Source organism: Salvelinus fontinalis, chromosome 1, assembly GCF_029448725.1.
Source record: "Salvelinus fontinalis isolate EN_2023a chromosome 1, ASM2944872v1, whole genome shotgun sequence".
Classification (NCBI taxonomy): Eukaryota; Metazoa; Chordata; class Actinopteri; order Salmoniformes; family Salmonidae; genus Salvelinus; species Salvelinus fontinalis.
The window spans coordinates 35,918,779-35,933,276 of record NC_074665.1 but is presented as its reverse complement, the minus strand read 5'-3'; the positions used below and the strand labels follow the sequence as shown (position 1 = coordinate 35,933,276).

The window sequence follows — 14,498 nt, the reverse complement described above, 5'->3', positions numbered from 1 at the left end:
ACATCCTTCACTACTACTACCGCTCCTTCAGTTACTGTCCCTACAGCGACTGCCGTGAGAATAGCTATTACATGGAATCTGTCTCCTGCTCTCCTATTGCCTTTGTGGTTCACTGATAGATCTAGGACTGAACCTTTCAGATACTCCCTACCTGTCTCCCAACTCATACCCGGTCCCATAGTCACCAACCTCTCCAATGACCTGTTTTCTGCTACAGTCGGTACCTGTGGATAACACTTTCCTGTGCTCAGGTTAGGTAAACATCGCTCATCCCAAGGCCGATGTACACCCCACCCCTTTGTGAACGCTTTCGTTAGTGTAAACTTTGGGTCCTAACGGTTGATAAGCAGCCACCTTCTGACACTTTCCGTTTAACGTCACTCGGTCCCAATCTTTTGGGAGATATGCCAAGTGTTTGCTGGCTGTTAGGAATGGAGGAGAGATTAGTGGTGTTGGAAGAGTATCCAACCTTACAAAACTCTGAGCCACATGTTTCTTAATCACACTCTGCAGGAGATGTGATGCTACTACTACAGCGAACTTCTCTTCCGTTGATGTGGCCTCCTGTATACAGGGATCTGTGGCTATTCTTTCAGGCGTTGTACCTTCTTTGACAATCCCATCACTGAAAGTGTCTGAAATGACAACACTATCTCTGCTACTCTCACCATGATCTGAGTATGTGTGACGTTCAATTTAACTTCATAGTAGTCTCTATATTGTGCACAGTTAGCTGTCCTTCCTCTCCTACGAGCTATCCTCTGTAACAATATACATAGAGGAGTGGTATCGTTCCCCAGAGACTCTATTACCCACTTCCTTAATTTATTAGCCACTCTAATCTCCACCACAGTCATATTAAATTTTGCTTCCCCAATTCCCTGTGATGTTAACACCTTGGTTTTTGGGACTCCATAGAATGCACTGACATCGGTCCTGCCATAATCTACAACCAACACTCCATAAGACTGACCCTTGACACTCCCCCGCCATCATACCATTTACACTGATGGATTTCTGTCTCAGTCACTAGTTCAGCCCCTAATTGAGACTAAGTATGCCTTCATCTGCTCCATATGCATCTTCTTCCCCCTGACGCTTGACCGTAATAATTAGTTGGTTCCCATATTCACCCCTTAGGATGTTGTCCAGAGTATAATTACCCCCAACAAGCTATCTTTCTCCATGTTCTTAGTCCACTGGTGTCTAAAACTTTCCCTGGCCACTTCACTCCCTTAGTTGCTGTACTAAGGGGGATCACTGGTGAATAAAACCTCCTTTTACGCGATAGCACTTCCCCAACACTATCCTTTGCTGCTCCATTGTCAGCAATGGTTGTGTCAATGCTATTAACCTCCTGAAATGGTTTTAGTCCTGGTAGCATTAATCTGAAATATATCGACTGACCTTCAGCTGATTTAGAACCCCGGCACCTTATGTCCATCTGCGGCAAAAGAGGAAATCTAGTTTCGTTCTTTAGACTCTATTACGTTCCTTCCACACTCAAATCAAAGTTTGTCATGTGCGCTGAATACAGTGAAATGCTTACTTACAAGCCCTAACCAACAGTGAAACTTTTAAGTAAAAAATAGGTATTAGGTAAACAAAAGATAAGTAAAGAAGAAGAAAAAATGGACCTACAGTACCAGTCAAAGTTGTGGGGATGTTTTTCAGCGGTAGGGACCAGGATACTAGTCAGGATCAAGGGAAAGATGAACTGAGAAAAGTACAGAGATCCTTGATGAAAACCTGCTCCAGAACGCTCAGGACCTCAGACTGGGGCAAAGGTTCACCTTCCAACAGACAATGACCCTAAGCACACAGCCAAGACAACACATGAGTGGCTTCTGGACAAGTCTCTGAATGTCCTTGAGTGGACTTGTACCCGATTGAACATCTCTGGAGAGACCTGAAAATAGCTGTGCAGCGACACTCCCCATCCAACCTGACAGACCTAGAGGGGATCTGCAGAGAAGAATGGGAGAAACTCCCCAAATACAGGTGTGCCAAGCTTGTGTCGTCATAACCAAGAAGACTCTAGGATGTAATCGCTGCCAAAGATGCTTCAACAAAGTACTGAGTAAAGTGTCTGAATACTTATGTAAATGTAATATTTCCTATTTTTTTGTATGAATTTGCAAAAACATGTTTTGGCTTTGTCGTTATGTGTGTGTGTGTGTGTATATGATTGAGGGGGGGAAATATTTAATCAATTTTAGAATAAGGCTGTAGTGCAACAAAATGTGGAAAAAGTCAAGGGGTCTGAATACTTTCTGAATGCACTTTATTTACACAAGCACTGGTTTTAATACCTTCCTTCTATGCTGTGTCTCCTCCTTACACATCTGGACAGCCAATACATCTCTGTTGCTTGACAGGACATTAGTGAGAACTGTTCTTTCTCATTTCATCTGACCTGACCTCGGCCCAGATTCCTCATTCCTCCCCAACTCACGGCTGTCCTGTTGACTGGAATCAGATTTCGGCCCTTCTCTATAGGATTCCCGATGTCTAACAATAACATGTTCTGACAGAATATAATGTAAAACAGCAGAGATGGTGTCCAGTCCTTTGGTCTATATATCTATCTTTATTTCCCTCCAGGTTATGATGGAGTTTGAGATGTGTGTGGTTCTGACCAAGTTGTCGCGCAGTAGTTTTGGGTTCACCATCACACGCAGCAAACTGGATGCCTGCTACTACATCCAGGACATACTGGACAACCCTGCTAAGACTGACGGACGGCTCAGACCAGGGGACAGACTAATCACGGTACACCAGTGGAGGCCGCTGAAGGAAGAACGGCTCATAATGGCTGGAATGGAGTCAATGGAGTGGTATCAACTACATGGGAAGCATGTGTTTGATATGATTCCATTCCAGCCATTATCATGAGCCGTCCTCCACTCAGCAGTCTCCACTACGGTACACACACACACACACACCCACAGGCACACATTATCCCTTACCGGTTTCTTCCATTTTCCCCTCTCCCAGGTCAACGGCCAGGATGTGACAAACGTGACAGATGAGGTTGCCATGTCGATCCTGAGGTCATCTCCTAGGAGGCTGAGTATGACCCTGGGGAGGGCAGTGACCAACCTGATAGCTCCACCTTCTCCAGACAACCTGCAAGACATCATTCTACACAAGACACCTACTGGACAGCTTGGTAAAAAACTGAGTGGGAGCGGGACAATTAGGATTTAGTTGAGGGAATCATCTTATGGGTATGCTTGTAATCGTTAAGGATAGTCTTTCAGGATAAAAACGGAATGGAGCCTAAGGACAGGCAAAATCCTAGAGGAAAACAATGCAAGCCCAAATATACACTGGAGTTGCTTACTAAGAAAACAGTGAACGTTCCTGAGTGGCCAAGTTACAGTTTTAATTTAAAGCTACTTGAAAATCTATGGCAAGACCTAAAAATGATTTTCTAGCAATGATCAACAACCCAATTAGAATTTAAAAAAGAATAATGGTAAAATGTTGGCGTGGAAAGCTCTTAGACTTACCCAGAAAGACTCACAGCTGTAATCGCTGTCAAAGGTGCTTCTACAAAGTATTGACACAGGTGTGTGATATTTCATTTTCAATACATTTCGCACAAATTTCTAAAAACATGTTTTCACTTTGTCATTATCGGGTATTGTGTGTAGATGGGTGAGGGGGAAAAATCATTGATTTATCCATTTTCACTTCCGGCTGTAACACAACAAAATGTTGATTAAGTCAAGTGGTATGAATACTTTCAGAAGGCACTGTATATCTGGATGGTGTTCATTAGGGCACACCTTAGCAAATATTTGTAAGATGAAAACATTGTTAGTCAAGGTCTCGTCGTTTCACTGAGTCTAATGAACACCTCTCAGGTATAAAGCTGACAGGTGGTATAGGCAGCAAGAGGCAGGGGATCTACTGTCTGGAGGTGGTTCCTGGTTCACCTGCCTGTGAGGAAGGCAGCATCCAACCAAACGACAGGATCCTGTACATCTGTGGCCGATGCACCATGGGAATGACTTTAGAGGATGCTGTCAAGGCCTGTGAGAACGCTCCACGCAAAGTGAAACTCAAGGCCACCAGGTGTGTTTGTGGAGGGCGGTGTGTGTGTGTGTTTGCGTGCCCTTGTGCTTGTGTGTGTATCTTCTTCATGCATGCATGTGTGTGTGTGCACTGAAGTGTGTGTTTTTGTTGTTAAATTAACTTTCTTTCTTGTTGTAGAGATGATCAGCCTGTGACGCCCAAAGCCAAGAGGAATGGTGTGTATCAGACCATATAGGGAGATGATGAACACTATGTTCAGTTCAGAACTCCTCTTGATGTGGATGACTGCTGGTTCAAAGAGAAACAGAAACTCTGGAAGGTGGCCAAGTGGTGCAATAGGTTAAGTTGATATAATGAGAGGTTCGTAGGTTGACGCCTCATTGAGGAAGTAGATGCTATTCTCAGATCAATCGTTACCAGAGTTGATAACCATACCTTAGACAGAGACAGAGGCTTCATGGTTTGGCGTTTCAACCAGTGGAGGCTGCTGAGTGGAGGATGGCTCATAATAATGGCTGTAATGAAGTGTAAAGGCCTTTAATTAAGTGAATGAAATGGTATCAAAACAATGAGAACCATGTGTTTGATACCATTCCGTTCACTCCATTCTGACCATTAATATGAGCCGTCCTCCCCTCAGCAGCCTCCACTGGTTTCAAAATAGGGTGGCAGGTAGCTTAGCGGTTAAGAGCGTTGGGCCAGTAACCAAAAGGTCACTAGTTTGAATCCCAGAGCCGACGAGGTGAAAAATCTGATGCTCAAGCTGAAAAATCTGATGCTCTTGAGCATGGCACTTAACTCTAATTGCTCTTGTAAGTCGCTCTGGATAACAGCATCTGCTAATTGACAAAAATGCAACAGTAAATGTAAACATGACACTGTGATTCGGTGTCCTGTCTGTCCAGGTCTCAGTGACCTGAGAGAGTGGAAGAAGGAGAAGGAATGGAAGTATTTCACTCATTTTGAGGAACCTGCCTTTCCTGAGCCAGAGACACCTACAGAGCAGGGTAAGAAACTTCTCGCTCATTCTTTCGCTCTCTCATCTCGTCTCTTTTTCTGTGTTTGTAGCCGTAGTGGTGCTAATAGACAGGGTGCTGTGTGTGTGTGTGTGTGTGTGTGTGTGTGGGGGGGGGGGGGGGGTTGCTGACGACCACACGGTTATAGGCCTGATAATCATCAACAATGGCGAATCAGCCTGTAGGGAGGAGGAAAGTGAACTGGTATTGTGGTGCCAGGAAAACAACCTCTCCCTAAATGTCAGCAAAAGAAAAGGAGTTGGTGGTTGACTTCAGGAAGCAGAGGGAACATGCCCTGATCCACATCAACGGGTCTTGCAGTAGAGAGTCAGCATCCACATCACTGAGGACTTGACATGGACCAAAAACACCACTCTCGTCAAGAGGGCACAACAGCATCTCTTCTTCTTCTTAAAGCGGCTGAAGAAATTTGGCATGCTTCCCCGGGTCTTCTCAAAATACTACCGCTGATTCATTGAGCACGTCCTGACTGGTTGCATCACGGCCTGGTACAGGAATTGCTCAAACCAAGACCACATGGTGAAGACAGCCCAGTACATCTCTGGAAACGTGCTCCCACCCATCCAGGATATCTACTTGAAACAGTGCCTGCGGAAGGCCCGCAGCATCAAGGACCTTACACACCCCAGCCACGAGCTGATCACTCCTATACCGTCGGGCAGACAACATCAGAGCATGAGGTCTGATCCTAACAGGCTCAGAGACAGTTTCTATCTACAACTTATCAGTCTGCTGAACACATGAGCTGGACTAAACACCTGCACGAACTCTCCGCACACATGCACTCACTCACGCACACACCCACACAGATATACACTCATCCACGCACGCGCACACACACCCACATAGACATAAATGCTACACACACATCACAACCGCAAAATTCTGCACAATTTAAAAACTTGCCCCCCAAGACACATGTAAATATTGGACTATAAATTGTGCCCAAGCCCGCCCCCCCCCCCCCCCCCCCTTTTTTTGTTGTTGCAATTACCTTGTTTGAACACCTTAGTATTTCGTTTTAAATGACTTAATTGTTTTGCCTGATTAGGCCTCTTTTATTATGCAGTTTGTCATACCATGTAATGGTTGATGCAGCCATTCATTCATAGACAGTTCTTTGATCGCTTAAAGCCGAACTGCTTTTGAATACTGGAGCATGTAAAAGGGGAGAGTTTGGAGCAGAAACATAATTCAAGCAGAATAAAACAATTGTATCGGCCTTCTCTCCTGCTCAAGTTTTGCTCTGGTACTGTTCAGCCACAAGCTCTGGGCATGATCTGCCTAACATTTATTGTTTCCTTTATCACTATTTTAATTAGAACCCAAAGCAGGTGGAGGAAAATAAGTTTATTCAAAGAGAACAAATTGTGGTGGGAGGTAGGTTCATTTTCCCCTGTCCTCAGTGATTCTCTCCACAGAACAAAGAGACAGGATGCAGCTTTACAACCCAGCCCTAGCCTCTCCCCGTGTACTGAGGACGTACAGTTGAAGTCGGAAGTTTACATAGACTTAGGTTGGTGTCATTAAAACTTGTTTTTCAACCACTCCACAAATTTCTTGTTAACAAACTAGAGTTTTGGCAAGTCGGTTGGGACATCTACTTTGTGCATGACACAAGTAATTTTTCCAACAATTGTTTACAGACAGATTATTTCACTGTATCACAATTCCAGTGAGTCAGAAGTTTACATACACTAAGTTGACTGTGCCTTTAAACAGCTTGGAAAATTCCAGAAAATGATGTCATGGCTTTAGAAGCTGCTGCCAGGCTAATTTGACATCATTTTAGTCAATTGGAGGTGTACCTGTGGATATATTTCAAGGCCTACCTTCAAACTCAGTGACTCTTTGCTTGACATCATGGGAAAATCAAAAGAAATCAGCCAAGACCTCAGATAAAAAGCTGTAGACCTCCACAAGTCTGGTTCATCCTTGGGAGCAATTTCCAAATGCCTGAGGGTACCACGGTTTATCTGTACAAACAATAGCACGCAAGTATAAACACCATGGGACCACGCAGCCGTCATACCGCTCAGGGAGGAGACGCGTTCTGTCTCCTAGAGATGAACGTACTTTGGTGTGAAAAGCGCAAATCAATCCTAGAACAACAGCAAAGGACCTTGTGATGATGCTGGAGGAAACATGTACAAAGTACCTATATCCAGAGTAAAACAAGTCCTATATCGACATAACCTGAAAGGCCGCTCAGCAAGGAAGAAGCCACTGCTCCAAAACTGCCATTAAAAAAGCCAGACCACGGTTTGCAACTGCACATGGGGACAAAGATCGTACTTTTTGGAGAAATGTCCTCTGGTCTGATGAAACAAAAATAGAACTGTTTGGCCATAATGACCATTATATGTTTGGAGGAAAAAGGGGGATGCTTGCAAGCCGAAGAACACCATCCCAACCGTGAAGCACGGGGGTGGCAGCATCATGTTGTGGGGGTGCTTTGCTGCAGGATGGACTGGTGCACTTTACAAAATAGATGGCATTGAAGCAACATCTAAAGACATCCGTCAGGAATTTAAAGCTTGGTCGCAAATGGGTCTTCCAAATGGACAATGACCCCAAACATACTTCCAAAGTTGTGGCAAAATGGCTTAAGGACAACAAAGTTAAGGTATTGGAGTGGCCATCACAAATCCCTGTCCTCAATCCTATAGAAAATTATGGGCAGAACTTAAAAAGGCCTGCAAACCTGACTCAGTTACACCAGCTCTGTCAGGAGGAATGGGCCAAAATTCCTCCAACTTATTGTGGGAAGCTTGTGGAAGGCTAACCAAAACGTTTGACACAAGTTAAACAATTTAAAGGCAATGCTACCAAATACTAATTGAATGTATGTAAACTTCTGACCCACTGGGATTGTGATGAAATTAATAAAAGGTGAAATAAATCATTTTCTCTATTCTGACATTTCACATTCTTAAAATAAAGTGGTGATTCTAAGACAGGGAATTTTTACTTGGATTAAATGTCAGTAATTGTAAAAAACAGAGTTTAAATGTATTTGGCTAAGGTGTACAGTATGTAAACTTCCGACTTCAAATGTATATGTTTTGCAAAAGATATGGGCAATACAGTGACTTCTTCACCTGTATCTACTGCTAAGCTATTAGCCATGTTCACATATATTCCATCCGATTTCATATGTACCCAGCTGAGATAGGACGTAAGAGGGGGTCTATTAGTTTACCTCCACAGCGTCCAGCAAACTCTGCTGCTGAGCCGGAGAGAGATTCTTCCATTTCTGCATCAGCATTGTGTCGTTGTGGCTGTTGTCATAAGAACACGTTTTATTTCCCGACATTCTTGTTGCCAGTGACCAGAAATCCCGCAATGACATTCACCAGGTTTCTCTTCTGCTGAAAGAATAATGTTGGTTTCACTTGGAACCTGCACAACTCTGACAGCCGGTTTATTACGTTGATTGATGTCTTTGTCCAGTTGTGACAACCTGTCGCCAAAGTTTTGTCTCCCAGTCATTAGTTGTGGAAACATGTTGACTCGAAGCCAGGCAATGCTGACCAGATGCTTGAAACCTGATCTGCCTTGCGCAACTCAGTGTGGGTAGATTGAGGGAACAAAAGGTCCACATGTTGGAACCAAGTCTGTTTTTACGACCGTTGCCTATAATTGTTGTATTTCTACTTTCAGGGTTTTTATCTGTTCACCAAGAGCTCTCAAACTATCTTTATCTCTCTGCAATGTCCTGTCATGATTCTCCAGAGACAATTTCTCATCCCGTTTTCTTACTTTGGCTAAAACAGTTAAAGACCATCTTGTATTTCTCAACTAGTTAGATTTCCTCTATTTTTCCCCAGCTTTTTGTGTATCAGACAGATTCCGTCTTTGTCAACAATGACAGAGTATTTCTTTATCTCTTGCCTACACCTCTCTACCTTGAAATGGTTCTTCAGATCACAAAATCTTTTTCATGCTCACATCCGGAGGAGCTGTCCCACCCTTTCTAAAGTGTATTTCTCACTTAACAATGGCATTACATTAACTTCAAAAGTTGTATAATATATATCTCTTTATTTAAAGAAAAAAATATATATCACCCCTTGAACTCAAACCTCCTAACTATAGATCACATTGTTTCTGTAGGGCCTGGTTACCCATAACACGTGTGTTCACTTCAAAAGCTTGTTGAAGGCTTACATTAACAGCACATTTCTCAACACTAGTGCAACTCATGTCGCCTATGGTAGGCCTACAGTATATCGGGAAAAATATTTTTTTCAATGAAGTGACCGCGAATAATTACACATGGGTCACCGGCACGGGTATCTAACATGCATCTGTAGCAACGCATTTTGTACTGCGATGCAGTGTCTTAGTCCACTGCGCCGAACAGGAGGCTCTATCCACAAGTATCAAAATACATAGAGGTGTTCGTAAAGGTATATTGTCCTGCTAACAGCCCAAAATGGGCTATTATAATACTCTACATGGTGTCCAGGTCAGGATAACCAAAACATTTCTTTATTAACTTCTCTAGGGTATGTGGGACGGTAGCGTTCCACCTCGTCAACAGCCAGTGAATCTGCAGGGCGCCAAATCAAAACAAAACAACAGAAATCCCATAATTTAAATTCCTCAAACATACAAGTATTTTACACAATTTTAAAGCTACACTTGTTGTAAATCCAGCCAAAGTGTCCGATTTCAAAAAGGTTTTACGACGAAAGCACACCAAACGATTATGTTAGGTATGAGCCAAGTCACAGAAAAAGAGAGCCATTTTTCCAGCTAAAGAGAGCAGTAACAAAAAGCAGAAATAGAGAAAATTAATCACTAACCTTTGATCTTCATCAGATGACCCTCATAGGACTTCATGTTATACAATACATGTATTTTTTGTTCGGTAAAGTTCATATTTATATGAGTTTAGGCAAGACGCTACTATCTCACTTGGCAAAAAGCCTGAGAAATTGCAGAGCGCCATATTCAAATTAAATACTATGAAAATTACTATAAAATCAAATTTTCATTAAATCTCACATAAAAGATACCAAATTAAAGCTACACTGGTTGTGAATCCAGCCAACATGTCAGAATTGAAATAGGCTTTTCGGCGAAAGCATACGATGCTATTATCTGAGTATAGCACCATAGTGAACAAAGAGATAAGCATATTTCAACCCTGCAGGCGCGACACAAAACGCAGAAATAAAAATATAATTCATGCCTTACCTTTGACACGCTTCTTTTATTGGCACTCCAATATGTCCCATAAACATCACAAATGGTCCTTTTGTTCGATTAATTCCGTCGACATATCCAAAATGTCCATTTATTTGGGTATGCTTTTCATCCAAATGTGAAAATGCTGCCCCCTACCCTAGAGAAGTTAAAGACTATCAGAAAGAATGTTAGTTATTTCTTTTATTTATTTTGATCCAAAGCCAAGAATGAGTGAGTTACTCAGCTTTATGTAGGTGCCGGGCTATATTACTCTGCCATCAACTTGATAATATATAACAATATATTGGAGGTTATTTAGTTTTCAAAAGAAAGTAAGCGATTTGCAATTTGAATAAAGGCCAAAATAATATTTTTAAAGGCCAAAACATTTATTTCTGTTTTTTAGAGGGAGAGATACGCTGGGTCATTTGTCTGCCGCCCTATGGGACTCCCAATCACGGTCGGAATTGATACACAATAATAATAATACTTTTTTGTATTATTTATTTTGTATTTTCTGGTGGATTAAATTGCAACCAATCACGGCCGGTTGTGATACAGCCAACCTAACTAACCTAACCAACCTACATTTGACGATATAATTCTCCCCCTACCCTCCTTCTAGGCAAGTCTATTGTCCAGCTACCTCCTAATAGCCATAATGGCGCTGTACAACATGACCGTGTGTGTTTTGAATGGGTATTTTCCAGTAAGCAACAATTTGTTTACCTTCATTAGACAATTTTGTTCCAATATTTCTGGATTTCAGTGATATTTATTCCCATAGTAATTCATTATGGATCCATAACTAAATAAACATCTGCATTTTAAAAATTGTATTTTTATCATTATTTTATTAACGAAAGTATAAAGATTCTGATAAAGAAATACAGTACTGTACAGTAAATGCTTTTACATTTGGATAGTAAAGCATTTTTAAGATATAAGCCACCTGCATTTGTTTATTAGGCTACTGTGCAGTCTGACAAATAAACATAGCCTACAGTACATGGGAAAGTGCCTAATTCCTTACATAAGGGAGAGCAGGCCATGTCCAGACTTTGTCGGTGACCTCAAGTACTCATTAACTCTGTCCTTAATGCTTTTTCGGGTTGCATCTGTCATGGACAGAAACTTCTGAGACAGTGTTAATGATGAACACCCGGAGGTTCACTGGTAAGCCACATTTGCCTTGGTCAAGTTACGTTGTCAGAAGAGGAATGGAAATGTCAAGGTGAACCGACGACCTGACGAACCTTCCAGTTATGTTGACTCTGCCTGGCAGAGGTGGAGTTCCAGAGCTCACAGGTGCTCCTGGCATAGATTGTGACTCCATCTCGTTCCTCGCCCTCTTCAATGCGTCATTCTCCGCCTGACTCTCCGCCAATGCCGCCTGGCTCTGGAACAATGCATCAGCTGTCGCCCGTATCTCTGCCCTCCAGATAATGTTTCGCTCTCTGCTGGTCTGCCTTCAATGACTCGATCTCTGTCTTCAAAGATTGAATCTGATCAATGTGCACCTTCATCAGATGAGCAGAATGGTACCGCCTTGAGCCACCATCGATTACAGTGGCCTATGATGGAAATGGTAGATTAATTAAAAGTGACTCTAACACACAAATTCTGCGTACACATTTTAAGAATCTAGTAATTCTAACCGCTTTCTTGGCAACCATGCGTTTTTTCGGTGCGGCCCGTGTCCAGCCCTTTGTCCACTGTTCTCCACGAATGGTTGTCGGCATGGTTGTATGCTCTGCAAAAACACAGTCATGATTTTAGTACACAATATTTTATTTTTTATTTAACCCTCGATTTCATTACACAGTATGCCTACACATTGATAGGCTATATACATTTTATTTTATTTAAGAAAATGCACTGAAACCAAAATACCTTTTTTGTTTTGGTGATCCTCAGCTCCTGCTTATTTTCAATTCATCTCGTGGTTATGGTCCTAACCCTGGAATGGGTAACACCGTAGAAAGATGCTGGCTTGATGAAAACAATGTCCATTTAGTTTGTTTTCTTTGGTCGCAATGTAATTTTCTTTAGATAAACAGCTAGTTTATGAATGGTAACTGTGTTATGGGTGGAGTTTGGGGCGGGGTGAGGAGAACTGGAAAGGTGTGACTTTCAGTTTACAATAGGCCGTAAGTATACAGCAGATCGCCGATTATGCTGCTAATCGGGTTACAAGTGTTTGAAAACCTGTTTTTAAAATGTCACCAGCTGTCCATCACCACTGTAAAAAACATTTAACATTTCAGCCCTCTTTCCCTGGATCAACTCACAGTTGAGTTTTTCATGACCAATACATCCGGGTCACGGCAAGAAGTGTTAGTAGTTGATGTTACTCTTCAATAACACAGACCCCAAAGCAAATCATGGGGAGGAAAATAGGTTTATTCAAAGAGAACAAATCATGCGGGGAGGTAGATGTTTGGGAGGTAGATGTTCATTCTCCGCTGTCCTCAGTGACTGTCCTCAGTGACTCTCCACAGAACTAAGGGACAGGATGTAGTTTTATAACCCAGCCCTAGCCTGTGGTTGACCAATTTAGAAATCCTTGCAATAAAACTGGGCCAATGGCCAAATAACAAGTATCCTATTTCAGGTTCAAAGTATAGACAATTTGGACCAATGAGAACTTGCCATGTAGCTATGAGTCCCGGACTGAAATTCCTCCCATGTCTCTGACCTATTGATATTACAGAAAATTTCCATTGATTTTTAGTACTTTATTGACCTCATCCTCTGCATTGTGTATTTATCTTGGAAGTATTCTTACACCCTTTGTCTGTATGAACGTTTCATGACCCCATGCCAAATGAAATGTATTCAAAATAGCTTGTCATCAAAACTTTTAATTCCATTGTCTCTCAAAGTTGTCCGTCAAACCCTGTGTGACATCAACTGAGTGATGTCACACACTCTGGCACCAGGGAATCAGAATGTCAGAGGTAAGTTGCACTTTAATTACCGTTTGCCTTTGTAATATTATACACTGAGTGTACAAAACATTAAGAACACCTGCTCTTTCCATGACATAGACCAGGTGAATCCTGGTGAAAGCTATGATCCCTTATTGATGTCACTTGTTAAATCCACTTCAATCAGTGTAGATGAAGGGGAGGAGACCGTTTAAATAAGGATTTTTAAGCCTTGAGACAATTGAGACATGGATTTTGTATGTGCGCCAGTCAGAGGGTGAATGTGCAAGACAAAATATTTAAGTGCCTTTGAATGGGGTATGGTAGTAGGAGGTGCCAGGCGCACCGGTTTGAGTACAGGAAGAGCTGCAACGACGCTGGGTTTTTCACTTTCCCAAACAAAGTTTTATCTCCTGTTTTTAGCTCCCAATCTCTGCTTGTTGGTTAACTAGCCACCTTGTCATTGGCATAAAGAATGAACAGATTAATCAGATGTGTGTGACAATAGCTAACTAGCTATCACATTAGGTTGCCGCTAGATAAACTGGCTAAGCTAGCTAGCTGCAGTGTCAACTAAGTAGCTAGCTAACGTTATCTACAGTAGATCAACCGGTTAGCCCAGTGCCAGGGGGTCTAAATGTTATTCATTTTTTATGGCAAGGCCTATAAGCATATCTATCATACAGTGCATCATCTCAGTAAGCTTTTTGTGCCACATACTAGAAATGACTTTTTGTTGTGTGTGTGTGTGTGTCTTTATTTACAGCTTGTAACACAACCAAGGGGGAGGAGAATGGGCCAGCCAGGAAAAAATACCCTTCAAATTGGAAAGGAGACGTTCGGAAGAGAGGCAGGGTAAATCCTACCTCGGCAGGGGGGGGGGAAGTATTGAGTTGACTATTGCAATTAATTCTGTTTCTCCGCTTTGATTATTTATTACTTGCATGATTCTTACCTGAATAGACTACCTACCTTGCTGTTTAATTCCATGCTGAAATGTGTCTGATTTGTATACTAGTAACATTGATAGTGAAATTTCGACATTGATTGTTGTTTGACTGCTGTAACACTTCCTCCTTGATATTGAAGTAAAACATGAAACATCACACTTGGTGTAAATCTTTTTAGTACGCATTCACCATCATATGTACTTGAAATTAATTTCAAATAGTTATATTTAAATTGGGAAATTATTCCAATGTCTGGAGTAGGGCTGTTATGGTGACCGTATTACAGCTACACCGGTGGTCACGAGTCGTGATGCCAGTCAAATTCCACGTGACCGTTTAGT

The 14,498-nt window shown here is 42.1% G+C and overlaps 1 protein-coding gene across 1 annotated transcript in view; it reads left to right on the top strand.

The window, feature by feature from the left end:
- The window catches only part of LOC129853821 (tyrosine-protein phosphatase non-receptor type 13-like), a 129,679-nt gene that overhangs the window by 50,101 nt on the left and 65,080 nt on the right, over positions 1 to 14,498 (top strand). The window contains exons 19-23 of the mRNA XM_055920242.1: positions 2,605 to 2,772; positions 2,998 to 3,172; positions 3,873 to 4,083; positions 4,222 to 4,259; positions 4,950 to 5,051. Of these exons, the coding sequence (XP_055776217.1) occupies positions 2,605 to 2,772; positions 2,998 to 3,172; positions 3,873 to 4,083; positions 4,222 to 4,259; positions 4,950 to 5,051 (694 nt within the window). The remainder of the gene's footprint in view (positions 1 to 2,604; positions 2,773 to 2,997; positions 3,173 to 3,872; positions 4,084 to 4,221; positions 4,260 to 4,949; positions 5,052 to 14,498) is intronic.